At 40.0% G+C, this 17,216-nt stretch overlaps 1 protein-coding gene and 1 long non-coding RNA gene across 8 annotated transcripts in view; both read right to left on the bottom strand.

Annotated features, from left to right (window-relative positions):
- Positions 1 to 2,318: 2,318 nt before the first annotated feature.
- NFE2L2 (NFE2 like bZIP transcription factor 2) overlaps positions 2,319 to 17,216 on the bottom strand; it is a 31,387-nt gene continuing 16,489 nt past the window's right edge. For all 7 annotated transcript variants that reach the window (XM_036879387.2, XM_036879391.2, XM_057503893.1 and 4 more), the window contains 4 exons: positions 5,827 to 6,093; positions 5,215 to 5,304; positions 4,381 to 4,572; positions 2,319 to 3,986 (listed from right to left, as the gene is read on the bottom strand). In XM_036879387.2, coding sequence (XP_036735282.1) covers positions 2,760 to 3,986; positions 4,381 to 4,572; positions 5,215 to 5,304; positions 5,827 to 6,093 — 1,776 coding nt within the window. In that variant the 3' untranslated portion in view covers positions 2,319 to 2,759. The remainder of the gene's footprint in view (positions 3,987 to 4,380; positions 4,573 to 5,214; positions 5,305 to 5,826; positions 6,094 to 17,216) is intronic.
- Positions 6,967 to 16,374, bottom strand: LOC118909175 (uncharacterized). The gene is made up of 2 exons (XR_008998253.1): positions 8,274 to 16,374; positions 6,967 to 8,227 (listed from the first exon to the last, which is right to left on the bottom strand). It is a non-coding gene; the product is annotated as an uncharacterized LOC118909175 (long non-coding RNA).

The following is a 17,216-nucleotide window of genomic DNA, read 5'->3' as shown; positions in this document are numbered from 1 at the left end:
GGTCTCTAAAGGTATTTTGGGTAATAATCCTGGGCACTAATAAGTCTGCAATGCAACATACCTAAAATTTTAATTGGTGGCAGTTAATTATACCAATGTAAGTTTTTAATCTCTATATAGGATTAGTTTTAATGGTCTTTAGTTTTTATTCCCAGTTCTCAGATACTAAAAAGAATCAACTGAAAGCTGAAACTGGCCTGATAAATACCTTTATAATAGGAATGAGAATTACATGTTCTGAAGCCTAAAAACTACAGGTATGGAAAGTATCACGAGGTAATTTGAGCAGCTACTCCTGCCCTCAAAAGTATGGATTTAAGAAATCTGAGGAAGAAAATAGCTCATTTTATAGGACATGCACTATTATGCAATTAAGGTCTCTAACAGAATGCTTGATATACTTCAAAGTGTAAAAGGCATAAGTACATGTGTTAAAATCAGTAATAAATTCAGTTAAGGTTTAACAGTTGGATGGCTGGGTTTAATCTAAGGACAGAGTAAAGCTCTCATTTCGAATACGTTTAGATGAAATTTGGGGTTTTTGTCACAGGTAACTTTTCTAAATGGCAGTATTCAGTGTTTTTAGGTACTGTTAAGGTTGTATGGTCAGTTGAATGAATTTAGCAAAATATTTGGAAATTTGACTATAAATGCATGTGACTTAAGGCATCTGCTGTCAGGCTAGAAGTCTGTTAGTGGTCAGTCAGCCCAGCAGTGTTTTTCCCTCTTGCAGTGCCCATGAGTCTAGGTATTCCAGATGGGACTGCTAACAGATTTTTGCCACCACCCCAACCCCCAACCATAATTTTGTCTAATGGAGGAGCCCTTTATTCAAGATAGGTTTTTGTTTCCTGAAATTGGGAAAGTGATGTCTCTTCCAAGATCTCACCACCACCACTACTACAGGAGGAAATCCTTGACCACAGAAGTCAGCACAGAATCTTCACATTTGAATTACTAGATGCATTTAGTCCTTGAAATCATCTTCAGCCCTGAGCTTTCTAATCATTGAGTCAAAACTTTAATTAGCTAATTTAACAAGTTTAACTGCAACCAAAAGGCATCCTAATATAAGGCTAAGAATTAGAAAATACACACTTTATAGAGTGCCTACTATGAGGTATAAACTTGATGTGGAGTAACCACTGAATACTTAGCTTTATAGACGAAATGAGGGTAGGAGTGAGTTACTTGAAGTCATCTAGAAAAATGACAGCCACAGGCCCAGCCAGTCTGGCTCGAGGGCTTGTGGACTTCTATAATGGATTGATGGGAAAATACACCTTCAGGTGACTGCATTTCTTCACTAATAAGCATGAACAAGGTATGATTATTTGAAAGTTTGTTAATGCTATGAATGGTTTATTGGGCAGCCTACAGGCTTTCAAAAGTTTTTGAGGAGCCTTGGTTTGGACCAGCTATTTATATGTTTAACCTTTAATGTCCCAAGGCAAACTGATTTCTCCCCCAGATCTCTAACCACCCATTTTACCCATCTCTGGGCATCTCAATTCTTAGTTCAAGCCCTCGACTCCACCTTCACCCCACATCTACTCTGTAGTTCTACCTTTGAAATGTTAAGTCCAGTGCCTTCTACCACTATCACCTATGATGGATCCCATGTGCATAACTTCAAAGCCTCCCCATTTGGTCTCCTTGCTTCCAACTTGACCCTCAACACAGCAGAGGAAACTTAGATGTTACTCCTACTTAACATCTCCAATAGCTCCCCTCTTTTGCTAGATAAACCCTACTAAGGACTTTGCCATGTTCCACTCCTACCCACCCACCCTTTGTTTCTCTCTGTATTCAGCCATATAGTCCTGACTCTTCTAACCAACCTCTTGGACTTCTGTAATGTATGCGATACTCTCTGTAATAGAACAGCTCTCCCAAACCTTCAAGTGTTGCCACCTCACTGTCTTTCCTACTTAAAAAACCCTATTTAAAATTGTAATGCTTCCCTTCTGCTGGTCTTCCCAGTCCTTTTCCTGGCATAGTATTATTTAGTGTTTTCCCCTAGTTCCAGGAGGATGGATTTCCACTTCATCCTCTGTTACCCCAAACAATGCCTAGGCCACAGTAGGCATGCATCTATTGATGTGAATGAATGAATGTTTTCATCAAGATTTCACATTTTCCTTGGTTAGGGCACACCATCTGTTCAAGAGAAAATTCTTATACTTTGTATGTCTGGCACCAGAAGTTGAACATAAAATGCTTTTTATATTTTCACAGAAAGCATTTTGAAAAAATTCAAATGTATTTAAATGCACTGTCATGTAAAACCATGTAAATAAGCTTGAATTCCAAAGAAATAATTTTTAACAGTCATGGTATTCCTTTATTAGTACCAGCTTATCAACTAAACTTTTTGCCAGAGCTAAACAAATGTAAAAAAAAGTTCGTACAGTATTTATAAAAAAGTACAGTGGTTAGTTTTGCTTTTAGCCAGGTATCTCATAAATCTGTGAATGTAACAAACAGTATAAATAAGAAGTTTCTGTAGTATTTACACATATAAACTAGCCCAAATGGTGTTCTAAGAGATTAAGTTTGCATTAAAGTGAAACTACTGATTGAGCATACTGATGACTTATTTTAATGCTTTCTGAAGGTTTTAAATCTACACTAGTTTTGACTAATTTTGCATAGACTTATAAAGTGTGTTTCTGCATTTCACATCACAATAGGAGCTTTTAGTATAACTAAAAAAAAAAAACACCCACTTGCTCAGAAAAGGTCAGATCTTCCCAAGTCTAGTTTTTCTTAACATCTGGTTTCTTACTTTTGGGAACGAGGAATACGTTGCCATCTCTTGTTTGCTGCAGGGAGTATTCACTAGGAGAATAAGGTTTTCCATCTTCATCACGTAGCATGCTAAAAACTTCAAGATACAAGGTACTGAGTTGTTTTTTCAGTAGGTGGAGGCTTTTGTCATTTTCTCCTTTCTCTTTGAGCAATTTTTCTTTTTCATCTTTCAAATGATCCAAATCCTGCTCCAGTTCCACTATATTTTCCAGTTTTCTTTTTCTGCAATTCTGAGCAGCCACTTTATTCTTACCCCTCCTACGTATATCTCTAATCAGTGCAAGCTGAGCCTCACTGAATTGTTCTTTGGACATCATTTCATTGAAATCATCAACAGGGAGGTTAATGATTTTTTCTACAGGGAATGGGATACAGAGAGCTTTTGCTCTTAGCTCATCTCTTGTGAGATGAGTCTCCAAGCGGCTTGCATGTTTGTCTTTTGTGAATGGGGTTTTTCGATGACCAGGACTTACAGGCAAGTCTTTCTTTGGTGTGCTTTCGCACTGGGCAGCATATGCTGGAGCACTGTACCCCTGAGATGGTGATGGGGGTTGGACTGTATCCCCAGGAGACTGTGCTGGCTGTGTTTTAGGACCATTCTGTTTGACACTTACAGGAGCACTATCTACCTCTTCCATTTCAGAATCACTGAAACCAAGTGGTGTGTCTCCATAGACAGAAGATTCCACTGAGTGTTCTGGTGATGCCAAACTGGGATTTGTGTTCAGTGAAATGCCAGAGTCAGAATCATTGAATTCTGCTGTACTTTCAGGGTGGTTTTGGTTGAAGGCTTTACAAAGTGAAAGATCAGAAACATCAATAGGTCCATATAGAAGTTCAGAGAGTGACTGGCTGAGAGTAGCAGAGGAGGGCATGCTGTTGCTGATACTGGGTTCTGCTATGAAAGCAGAATAAAATTCATCACCAAAATCTGTGTTGATTGTGGCATTTGAATTTAATGAGTTCACTGTCGACTGGCTGGAATCTTCTGTAGAGAGGATGCTGCTGAAGGAATCCTCAAAAGCATGGAGAAAATGTGGACTGCAGCTCCCTACTTTTTCCAGTGAGGGGACTGATGAGTAGAAATTGTAATTGCTGTCAATTTCTGTCAATTTGGTTTCTGGACTTGGAACTGTGCTAGTCTCAACCAGCTTGTCATTTTGAATGTTAAGACACTATGGAAAAGAAGTTTATATTATGTGAATCAAGGTTAAATATTTTTAATAGTTGGTAGTCTTTATCCGATGGTAAATTCTCCCCATCCCCATGTCTCCAAATTTTCTATAATTCAGAGATAATTACCATTCCTAAGAAATACTTATGCCTGAGCATATGTATTATTTTCAGAGTTTCTAGATCAGACTACAGGTTTATAACTTGATGTATCCCCAAGACATCCAGCCCACTTAATTAACAAAGTGCACTTAGGTGAGCATTGGCAGCTCTCACGACTAATTTAACAGTACCCTCCAATCCTTCCTGCAAGTGGTGGCATACAAGTAACAACAAGAATGATTAAAAGTACTGAATCTAAAATGGTGTTCCCAGTATTTATTAGATCTTACTTACCTGTAATTCTGGAATGGATAATAGCTCCTCCCAAACTTGTTCAATGTCCTGCTGCATATTGTCTAAATCATTAGTGGCTGACTGAAGGGCAAGAGTTTGAGGTGACTGAGCCTGATTAGGAACAATGAAGATTGGGCTCTCGATTTGGCTGGGAATATCAGAAACAAGTGATTGAAACGGAGCCGAAGAAACCTAAAATTGAAAAGGTATTTATCTGGATGAGTTCACACCAAGGCACCATCAAAACACCATAAACTCCAATTGGTCAAGGTTATTTCTCTATTTATAAACCACTTATTTCTATATAATGAAACCAATCTGTTTTTCCTACCCAACTGACTCCCAAGTTTATCCTTATTTACTAGCTTGTTTCATCCTATACATTTGAAGGTAAACTTCAAAATGATAAGAAGAGTCTTTACAATCTAATTTGTATCTCTATATTATAAATACCTAGTATAGTGTTTCAAAGACAATAGATTAAAATTATTGATCAAGCAGGTCTTGGTTTATTACCCAGCTTGCTTTTTACTCACCAAAATTTATTTCTAAGTACCTATAACCAGTGAATTACTTACTGCCATGGTTCTGTTGACCCAGGCTTCTGGCTATGCAGGTGCAGGGGTAAGCATTTTTGGTTTCTGCGTCGTGTGTGTGTGGGGGGGGTCTTTCCTTTTTTTAACTCTAAAGTTGTATGAGGCTAAGATTTCTTTGACCAAATTTCCTCCTGAAATTTTTTTTCATTCTTTTTTAAAAATGGAAACACATTAAAGGGATCTATAAAGGATATACTGGATGTAGCTGTAGAGTTTTGCTGTTAACTAAATGTTATACCTCATTGTCATCTACAAATGGGAATGTCTCTGCCAAAAGTTGCATGCAGTCACCAAAGTACAAGGCATCTGGTTTGGGAATGTGGGCACCCTGGATAAAAGGGAAAGACAACGGAAGAAAAAAATCATTCAATGTTTACAACCTAGTTAAATGAAATATTCCTCTTATTTCAGAAATCATGTTAAGCAGCACAGAATCACACAAACGAGACCATCTGGGTCCAGATATTGGCTCCCACAATTTCTTTAGTGCTCTAGGCACATTTAACCTCTCTGAGCTTTAACTACTCATCTATAGATAAAATGGGGACAATGGTATCTAATCCCTCTGTGTTCTGTTGATTAAATCAGTGCCTGGCAGAGTTAGTGCCATAGTGATCCCTACTACTAGTTCTGCTGCCACTCAGGTACCTTATGTAATGTTTCCATGGCTTATAAAGCTCTGCCATGTAGTTTATGTTCTCCTAATCACTTGAGAAGCTGACTTGATTATCAGGTCATGAAGACATAGCAAAGCAAAGCTGGAACTCAAATCCAGATGTTTTAACTCCTAAGTCAATGTTCTTTCCTTAAACCCGGCTAGGCACCTTCCCAAGAACTGAGTATTCTGTACCTGGGAGTAGCTGGCAGATCCACTTGTTTCTGACGGGATGTGTTGGGCTGGCTGAATTGGGAGGAATTCACCTGTTTCTTCATCTAGCTGTAACTGAGCGAAAAAGGCTTTCTCTTGCTCCTTTTGCAGTTGTTCTTGTCTTTCTTTTTCAAGTTTTTTCTGTTTTTCCAGCTCATGCTCTTTCTGTCGCTGACTGAAGTCAAATACTTCTCGACTTACCCCAAGATCTATATCTTGCCTCCAAAGTATGTCAATCAAATCCATGTCCTATGTTTAAAACAAGGTGGGAAAGACCATGGTCAACATGATTTTAAGTTAACAGATACCACATAACTTCCATTGCATCATAGTTGATGGTGGGAGATGGGGAGATTACAAACAATCTGAATGAACACAGATTCAGTGTTCTGGAAGGGCACAGTAAATTACTAGATATATCTATTCATTAAAAAACCGTAGTCATCTAATCACTTGTTACTTGAATTATTAATGACTGGGTGATGGTGTCAGCAGAAGTCACTAAATAGCAAAGTAATATGTTCATTCAAATTCTTGAATTAAAAGAAATCCCACACTGATTTAACAGAATACAGCAATTGGAGCAAGCACTTCAAGCCACTGGTTTATTATGAGAAATGGAATTTGGAAAACACAGCTAAATAAGTGGAATTTTTTTTCCTTGAACTTGCTCAGCAAAATAACCAGTTTACAGGATGGGGGAAACCCAAGTTAAATTGTTGATTCAGCAGTTGTGAAATTATCACCATTACTTTGGTCTTTCCTACATTGGTTTATCTTTTCCCCATTATTTCTCGCTATTCTTGTCTCTGTGGCTCACTTACTAAAAATTTCCACTCGACTTGAGTTTTAGCACCTGAGGCAGGAAAAAAAGAAAAGTCCTAGCTAACAGTCACCTGGTAACATATGGGTGGGGTGAAGGGTGCCTGCACCTATCAAAAGAGTTGAGAAAGGGGTGCCCCCCTAGGTTCCCTCCTGAAGTGTCATAAATAACCATCTTTAAAAAAACAGCACTGCTCCCCCCTCCCTACCCCATGGCTCTGAGTATTAAGTTACAGGGAGAATCTTTCAAGGAGGGAATGGTTATTTTGACTTACATAATAAGACTAGGTGCCACATCCAGATTTTCCTAATCACTTATGTCCAAAGCAATTTTCTTGACTTACAATTTTAGTTTTTTGAAAAGTCTACACTAGTAGGAAATTTAGTTTCCATTTAACCAGTCATCTATACTGCAAATAATGAGATTGAGACTACAAAAATCAAGACATGGGGGAAAGGGAGTTGGGGCCTGAAGGCCAGGAGATTCAAACTTTGTATTTTGGTTCTGGTGATGGCTGGCAACACCAGGCTGCCCAGTATGTCTACAGCTCTACTACTTTCAGCCTTCCAAGGCCAAAAATAACCTGGCTGGTGCTTCAGTGAGCTGTCAAGACTATTTTCACCCAACAAAGGAAGAGCAGGCCACCAGCCTAGTCAGTACAGCTTGTCTGAATAGCAGAGGCCGCCTCTGGCCCTGATACAAAGTCGGTGTTAGAAATCTTAAATGGTGTGAAACCCTCTTCAAGGGTATTCACCATCATCTGAGTCTTGAGCAGTGTAACAGTATAAAGCACATACACTAGAGCTAGTTGAAACAGCACCTGTAGTTCCTTAGATCTGGCCAGGGTATACCTATTGTTAAACCAACACCTATTAAGTTCTTTTATGTCAAGCATTGTTTGGAATACTTTAAATAATATACAAACTAATACTCAAAACAGTCATATAAAGGTCACATATATCCTTATTTTACAGGTAAGAATATTGAGGTTTAGAAAGCAGGGATTCTACAAGGAGGTGGCTGAACAGGGACATGTACCCAGGCAGCCTCCATCTTGGGACTCATGCTTTCTTAAACACTAGCTTACACCAAAAATATAAAATCTGGTCCTTGGCCAGTGGTTCCTAACCTTGGCAGAATATAAAATCCATTGTCATACATATACTTTGCCTTGACATACTGTTGAGTGAAGAAGTGGCTCTTCACAGACAGATTGAGCACATGTCCTCTGGGCCATTTTGCTGGCCATGAGCGACAACTGCAGAGAATTTAGTTATACATGGCTATCTTCTCAGGGGGCTGTGTTACTCATGCTAAATAAAGCATGAGAATAATTCACACTTTAATAAAAACAACCTGTTTCCATTTTAATGGACATGTTTACCCAAAGGTCATGTGAAAGAGAAAGATCCAAGGTACAGAGAAACCTACTTAAAATTTTGATTAGGTTGGGCCGTACCTTCTCGGTGAATCAGCACAGCACAGTATCCTATTCCAGGCTGTTCTCCAAATAGGAGCTAAGAAGCCACAGTATTAACGAGGTGCAGTGTATATTCATACCTGCTAGCACTAAAATTCAAGGCAGGCATGACAGCACAACCTCAACTGAACTCTTAGCTTCTCTCTCTACAGAACACTACCTGCTCTTATCCCTCTCAAAAACTAATGCACAAAGTGTGCTGAGCTCTTCAGGAATGAATGAAAGAGAAACGCAAACACTGAGGACCACTCTGTCACATCCCTCCGTCACTTTCCCCAGACTGCCTAGGCCTGGGGTTACTACTTATTAAGAGACCCCAGGATAAAAACCAGTACCCACTTTTGACTTTTTCATAAAAGAACCGAAAGAGCACTGAAGCAATTTAGGTTAGAAATGCCTAAACCCAAATCTGACTATTCCAAAGTATCTCTAGAACCCAGCCCTATGGGCTGGAGGAAATGTAATTTACTCTAAAATTACTAGTGGTAATCACACAAGAGTTTATATATTTCTATTCTTCACTTTTCCCTCAGATATCTTCCCCATCAGATGTGATGTTGAGTGGATTCAGATAGTTTAGCTATAAATTTAGTAAAATTGTTCTATCCTATTCCTATCATACAGATATTGGTGGATCAAATGAATCATGCAAGAAATCCGTAAATGTAGAGTATTTATGCAAATGTTATGCATGTTGACAGCGATGGGCCCCAACTACTTGTGATAAGCCCAGCCAAACTCCAAGCCAGTGGAGAAAAATGAAGTTGTGGACCTAACTGTAGTGGGAGCAGAAAAAACACTCAGCAATGAAGTTACTTGGCTCCTCCTCGGGAAATGTCTGAAATTACCTACCAGGCATGTGTAACATGTGCTATAAATAAAAATAAATGACTTTATGCTTTCATGTATACTTTCCTGTACACACATAAACCCACTCAATTGCTGCTGGATTCCTGATGACCCTTCACTGCACAGCTCCACACTGACTTGATTTTTAAAGACTTCCCATAACATGATCAGAAAAGGACACCTTGATGGATACTTATTGACAAACAAACAAAAAAACATTTGACACATCATTTGGATCAGCTCTTCAGCACCCTGTTCTCCTTATCTCACACTAAACAATGCTGCAGGCAGAGCAGCTCATACAGCCTTAGCCTACTGGCTCCACCCAGAATGCCACCAAAAGATGTTTCAAATAAAAACATCTAACTGTCCTTAATCCAGGCGGGGCAACCTTCAATGGGACCCAGAACAGGTTGCAAAGTGTTTCAGGTTTTTCTCTGTATTTTTAAGCTTATGTTTATATAATGTTTATTCTTAGCAAGAGAACTCTAAAAGAAAACTAAGACTTTTAAATAATCTGCGTTTTAACTACTCTGAATTCATTAAAACAAGTTCTCATTCAATTTAGAATGCAGCAACTATGGGTTTCTTCTCATGGCTTTAAATATGTCATGCTGTGTTACTCATTTTCACTTAAGTTTCAGAAGAAAAAAACTTCAGGGATTTGATACTGTGTGAAGTGTCCAAAGCTTGCTTTATGTTGAAAATATGAACGACAGAAAAATCTGTCCACCCAAGACCCACTGTTGGGAGCCCCATAGGCTCAGGACTGTGTTCTGTGCTAACCTAAAAGGCAGTGAGGGTTTCCTGTAGGGGAGCCCTGTGGCTGGGCACATGACGTATTTCACAAAGGACCCATCTCTCTGCAAAGGTCCAGTACCATCTAAAAGGAAGTAGTCCCTAACAAACAAGAGCATAACAACAGACAGTGGGGAAGGGAAATGTGTAAGAAGACCTAAAGCTGCTCTTTGTGCATAAATCCCAGGCACTGAGAAAGAACAGCAACCCCTCTAAGTCCCACGAGGAAGGTCACCATACAAAATGGCTGTTAGGAAGAATCAGGGGAGGGAGAGGCAAGTGGGGGAATGGTATGTACAGCGTTTCAACAGGTACTTCCTTAGGACCTGTGAAAAAGCCTCCTCGGCTGCGCAGGCACTGGTAGTAAGCCTTCACATCCAAATGGAGCAAATGCTGTCTGCCTTAGTGTCTAAGGCAGTCTATTTTTTTTGTTCTTGTTCCTTAATGATTTCTGAGTGTGTTCCAAACTATGTTGCTAGCTTGGCTTAGACAAAGGAAGACAATTTAATAAGAAACAAATGTTCAACAATTTGCGTTAAGTCACCATCTGGCCCAAAGGAAATATTCATTTTAAAAGATATATATCATTATTTGCCATCTGGGTACGCTCTTACACATTTTATGGGAAATCTTAAGTTGGACCATGAAACTCATACCACTTTACAACAAACATCTTTGTTCCAGGATAAACAATGAAGAAAGGCCTTGAACACCAAATATGCCTTTTGCAGCCAATTACAGTACCTTGAACAAACTATCATTTATCGTGCTCAGATGATCCAAAAATATCAGAAAAGATAAAGAAAGATACCACCATCTCCTCCTAATTAATTTTTAGACTGAGGCTTTGGAAAAATAAGATGTTTTCTATTACACACTGAGATCCGTAAATGAGGCTCGCACCTCCCAACCCCCTTTACTCCCTTCCCTCTCCTATCCTCTGTTTTGTCCGGAGAATGATGGGAAGGTGGTGGGAGGTTTCTTTCTCAAAATAAATCTGACCAATAAAATGTTAAAAATATTAATCGCACAGATTAATTTTGTAAACGGTAAATGAAAACTGATGTTCATTTCCAATTTCCAATTTTAGAGTATCAGGGTTTAAGACAATGTCTCAAGTTATTCTTTCTTAAAATCACGTTATTTCCGTTAAGAAAATAATAAAGAAGTTTCTGTTGGTGTATTTCCCTGAGAGTTCTCTTCCATCCAAATACTAATTATTAGCATTCAGAATCTAAGTTACACCTGGTAATGTTTTTCTTTCATACATTTCAGTCTTTATATTATGTCCAGATGGTTGTATTATTTAGCTGAATCTGGTTTAATATTTTCTTTCCCACAGAAGCTGCTCAAATATTTCTGAGTAAAACAGTGTTACATGAATCACATCGTCCATCTGAGTACAAACCAAATTAAGCTATAGGAGGCTACGAAAAACAGCTGAGGGCATTCCTGAATTTCGAAGTTGATAAAACAACAAAAAAGATCTCCTTTAGCCACAAGGTTCTTCTCTGCAGTCACAATCTTTACTAAAGTAAAATGACACCAAGCAGGTGTTTTTAAAATACATCTCACTGGTAACTATTATAATTCATACTTACCTACCGCTGTACTTCTCTTTGCTTCTCTACTAGTGCTTCATTAAAAGATGATACACAACACAATGCCATTGTTTTCTCAGTGAGAATTCTAGTGAAGGCAAGTGACAGATCATTCAAGGCTTGCCCACGCTCAAACACTTGGTTCTACTGGACTGACTGGCTGACTTTGTAATACATTGCTACGATAATTGAGAAGTAGGTGATTAAAAATGAGGAACCACAGAAAATAAAGGGAATCACAGAATGTTACAGATGAAAGGGGCCCCAGAGTCATCTACGCCAAGTGTAAATATTGCTGGGTTAACTTCTGTATAACTACAGCTCCGTTTTTAAAAATAACTGACCATTATTTTTTAAATGGTCCAGTTTCCTCACAGTCTGGCACATTACTATGTACAGACATTTTCATGGGCTGCTTCCTGTTCACAAACAAGTTTCTCAGCAATGACTCAATCTAAGAAATATGATCCTGCCGGTTTACTGCAACCCTTACCCATTCCTCTTGTCTGTGAACTGCAAAGCATGATGCAAAGATAAAGCAAACATGGAAAGCAAAAGAATAGGAACTTGGACTATTTCTTTTCTCAATAGGCACCTAGGATTTGGCCAAAAATAAATCAGAAACAACAGTTAATTTCCAAAATAGCAGGTAATCTCACCTGCTACAAAGAGTGCATGGACCTGACTTGCCCATGGATACCTCACACCCAGATCCCAGTGGTCCCTCTCTCTGGTTGTCTGTACTGGAGCAGGATGCTGCCGCTGAGGCTCAAAAGGACTTGTGCTAAGGGTCATCACTACTGTGTCAGAGAATGGCTTGGTTTGATAAGCAAACTTCAGGCTACATTTTTCTCTTCTCTTCCCCATTTTTGAACAGGCCATGTGTGTATGCAGTTCTGCATGCCATGCTCCACACATGAAAGGACATTTGCAAAGTCAGTCTTTCATCACTATTAGAATGATCCCACAGGGAAACGCCCCAACGCCCCCTCCCCCACCTATTACCAACAGAACCTTCAAGCACACTGGATCTAACTCCCTAACCTACTTTACCTAATGTACACTTAAGTTAGCTGGGTGTGGGCTAACCAGGCGGCTCAGCTACCCACCTTGAAGTCCAACAGCCCAGCTTGCCCATCCTCCTCCTCACAGCGTGTCCCCATGTCGGAGGGCAGTGGTCCAGCACAATGAACGATTAGGGCTCTTTACAGCCACTTCTCAACTCCCTGCAAGACTTTACCCACTTTGCCTCCCACATTTGTAAAAAGAAATTATTTCAATCTTAAAGCTTGTTTGGAGACTTAACTGCCTACAATTAGGTTAAAAAGGTAAGAAAGAGGACAGTCACCCAGGCTTTTAAGTACTGTACGCTGTTTATTGGTGTCAGCCAAAGACCTTGTGTGCCAGAGACGGTAGAGGTGATGAACTTTAGATATACGTTATATATTGTAGTATGTATGACCAAAACTTGGCCTTTGTTTCTTTTTTTTTTAATTGCATAAAACAAAACGTTAAAATACATTCCAAGCATCCTGTTTTGTTTTTTTCAGCATGGACTTAATTTGAGTATGAATTATTTCTTGAAATAATAAGCTATTAATGGCTAAAACTTCATTTTACCAGAATGGTGGTAGTTATAGTAAAGGTGGTGGTCAAGATCAGCAAGATATAGTATACTTGCTACCCCAAGTGGATCATTAATCCATCCACCCATCTGATACCCTTGCCTGGATTACCTCTCAGGCACCAGGAACTGTGCGAGGTGCTGAGGACGCAAAGGCAAACAGACAGTCTCTGAGGTTAGTTTTGAAATGTGATGAGAGGCGTAGGGGCCAAGGCAGCATGGAGGAAGTATCCCAAAACTTCACAGAAAGACCTCACAGACAAGTGGCAGCTGGCAAAGCACCCAAGTCACAACTGCTATGAACATTCTACCAAACGAACAAGGGTTAAACCTGGTTTCCAAAGGCCTAGTCCAGGTGAACATTTGCAAGCAAGCATTAGAGGTGAAAAAAACATGCTATGGCTCCATGTCCACTCACTGTAGGTCTGCTTCATCTCCCCTCTTGGTGGCAGCAGTGTTCCCCCACTTTCCCAAAACTCCGACAGAGGCTCAGATTCTCCAGCCCAAGAAAAACTTCCAAAAACAAAGAGACTTCCTCCTCACATTTAGAGTTTTCAGTCAGCATGACTCACCTCAGCCGCGATGGGAACTACTAATGCCACACTGTCCGGGAATGCTACATCTGCAGGGGACCACCGGACTCACAAACAGCCCCGTTTATTTTTCAAATAGGGAAAAATTTAAAGGGTGAGACAACTTGGTCAACGATTGTAAAACTACCTTCAATCCACTTTTTCTGATTTGGCAACTCTTGGTAAGTTATTTGGCAAAGAGAAAGAAATATATTTTTGCTTCACTTCAATTTTTTAATGAGCATCTATTTCCTGCTCCACTCCAGCTTGCCAGCCTGCAGGTACCTAACAGCATCTATCACAGCTGCCGTTTGCAAATCACTTTACAGGAGCGTTTGTGGGCAGTGGCTCATTCAAGCTTCGCTGCAGCAGCACAGGGAGGTGGTTTATCTTCATTTATGGATGAGCACATTCAGGCTTTCAGCACTGAACCACCCTACTCCAAATCACATGTTCGACAAGTGGCAGAGCCAGGACTCCAACCTTGAACTGGTGCTGAGCCTGCCAAGCTCTTCCCACACCGCGGTGCGGCTCCTTGATGTTCTGGTTCACACCTTTACAGGACAAGGTCTGGAAACTGCTTTCACCCTGGTGCCCTCTCCCCAGGCAGGGCACTGACACTTGGAAGTTGGCCCTCTTGATACTGTCAGACCTGCCTGTCCTGATGACTCACAGGCACAGCAGGTCGACTTAGCTGCAGAAAGAGAGTTTCTTAATCAATCTTCCCATAAAGCCAATATTTACCCTATACTTTACGCGTCCCATCTGGGCTTTTCTACAATGGTCTGACTAAAGTGTAAACTCCTTTAGGGCATGACAATGTCTTTTTTCAACAGATAGCACATACATATCGTACAAAAACTAAAAGTTGCAAAAGTAATCTCCAAGTTACCCCTCCTCTCAGGGCAACCACTGACATCTTTTTGTTTTCTTAGGAAGCTGTTCTAATGCACATACATAGACACACAAAACAGCATATAATCATAGTACTTCACACTTATTTCTCCCTATTTAAAATATTTAGAGATGGTTCTACATCAGGGCATAGAGTTAGTTTCATTACTTTCAATGGCCGAGAAGTATTTCATTATAAAGATACACAATAATAATATTTATAATTAATTAGTCCCTCATTGGGCTTTTAAATTATTTCTAATCTTCTGTTATTACAAAAAATGCTATAATGAATATCCTCGTACATAAATTATGTCATGAATATATGGGGAACCTGTGGGATAATATATGAAGTGGGACTGCTGGATCAAAGAGTATATCCATTTTTAATTATGACAGATACTGCCAATAGCTCTACACAGAGGCTGTACCTCTTACACTCCCACCAGCAATGTGTGAGAGCACCATTTCCCCATTATTTCCAACTCATCTGTCCTTCAGTCATATTGGTACGTGCTACTCAAAAAAGCATACTAACTGTACCAGGTCTCCTACATTAATTTCAGAATCATTTCAGAATCGGCCCCTCCTACTATCTTTTAACAAAAGTTAAGGTTAAAGAAGAGAATAAGCTTCATATATAGTCAGTTGGCCAGCAAACAGTATTCTGTCAGCCATCCGACCAGGCCCAGCCTTGCTCCAGGCCAAGCTAACCTTGGCTGGTGCCACTGGAGCTTCTGGAACAGTGGCAGGGGCTGTGGTGCATGCACGGAAGACAGAGGCTAGACAAAGTCTCCAAAGGTGAGACCCTCAAGTGTGTCAGGCAAAATCGGCAACCTCTCAGCCTAACAGACAAGGTAAACTTCAAAGAAAAATCAAGTCCAGCCAGGCTGACCCATCTACTAACAGCTTAAAAGACCAGGAAAGGCCACTCTCTCTAGGGATGCATCTCTCAGTAACAGATGTTGATTGGTCATTAAGTTGCATTCAAAACATACAACTAAAGAGAGCTGACAATGATCCTGGAGACCAAAGTCCAAACCCTAGATTTATAAATGGGCATCCCGAGGCCCAGAGACGCAAATGGGTAACTGGCCCTAGGTCTCATCTGACTGAGCAGAACCCAGGAGTGGTCATCTGGTCAACCTCACACAAATTAGATCTCAAGCTAGACTTTCATACTGCAATTACTACCACTTAAAATTCATGAAATACTAGGAATTACTCTGAAAACAGACCTTTGCAAAACTGCTGTGTGGCATTCGACCATATGGCCAAATTAATGGTCTACAAAACACTGTTATTTAACTGATGTCTGACCTGAATTTTCCTATAGAGAACTTTCCTTCCCCTACCCCAAGCTCTAAATACTGGGTGGTTTTCTAAGGACTATGATCTTGCTCAATACAACAGGACTAAGAAGCTCCCAGTTCTAACACCCTTCAGGCGGGACTGTCTCTGCTCCCAAGAGTTGAAGGGCTCAAAATTAACACTGACTCCTTGAGGACTCCCAAATTGTGGGGTCAAGGCCAGGCACCCACCAAATGCACATTCTAAATCTGACTGAACCATCCAAGGGCTAAGCCTGGGTGTGTCCCAAGAAGTTCTACATCTGCTTGGAGAAAGCCCTCCCAGACGCAGCCCTTGCATTTATAGTGCTTTAAGAGCATAAAAACACTTTCACTTGCATCATGTCAGTTAACCTGCACACCACTCTGGGTGCGGATTAGTGAGATGAAGAAACTGAAGCACACCGCAGTTATGCATCAAAGGCGGCATGGCTTGTCAGCAAACAAAGCTTGTCAGCTGCATTTGCGGCAGAAGCAGCCTCCTCTAAATCGGAGGGACACACACATAAATACAGCACTTAATAAATCATATTGCCTCCCATTCCTACAAATATAAATAAAATCCTGATTTGCTCTAAGGTGTTCACCGTAACCATTGGAGGTGTCTTCCTTTCAATCAGCGTTGCTGCACTCTTAATACCATAAACAGGCTTTGACTTTTACCAAATGACATCTGACAACCTACCTAAAAAACAAACACATCAAGTCAAGCTTCAGCACAAGAATACTTTCTCATCAATGCTTAAAATGATTTCTTTTTAAAGCCTTTTTCTTCAGTATGGACCTGGTGAAAGTTTAAGTTCCTTACAGCCCCAACACCCACCACATTTCCAATGCCAAGTAAACCCAGGACCCTAAGCAGTTGGCCACAGATAACATCAAGGCCCCACCTGGTCACGCCACTTTACAGTAACTTTTAGCCTCGGTTTCTTCATCTGCCAAAGGATAATAGTTAGGTGCTACTTAAAATACCATCCTCTAAATACCTGATTCTAGGATGTCCAAAATATTAAGTCTGAAAACTAATTTTTAAATAAGCTCATTTCAGCTACCTGTAACATGCTTTAAAGTAGTACTTACTATTCAACAGAAATACAGTGCATACCATGTGTGTAATTTAAAAATTTTTATTAGCCTTGCTAAAAACCTAAAAATTAATCATTTTGATAAAATTTTAGTAGTTTAAAATATACATTTAATTAAAATAATACATTTATTTAAGCTAGGTGGAGAAACACAAATACCATATGAGTTCACTCATTTGTGGAATCTAAAAACAAATCAAAACAAAACAAACAAAACAGCCGCACATTCACAGACCCTGAGAAGGCTCTGGCGGTTACCATGGGGAAGGGGTTGGGGTTGGTCGGGGAGGGGGATAA

This window comes from Manis pentadactyla, chromosome 6, assembly GCF_030020395.1.
Source record: "Manis pentadactyla isolate mManPen7 chromosome 6, mManPen7.hap1, whole genome shotgun sequence".
Taxonomy (NCBI): Eukaryota; Metazoa; Chordata; class Mammalia; order Pholidota; family Manidae; genus Manis; species Manis pentadactyla.
Note: the sequence above shows the minus strand (reverse complement) of the source record. Positions and strands in the feature narration are given on the sequence as shown.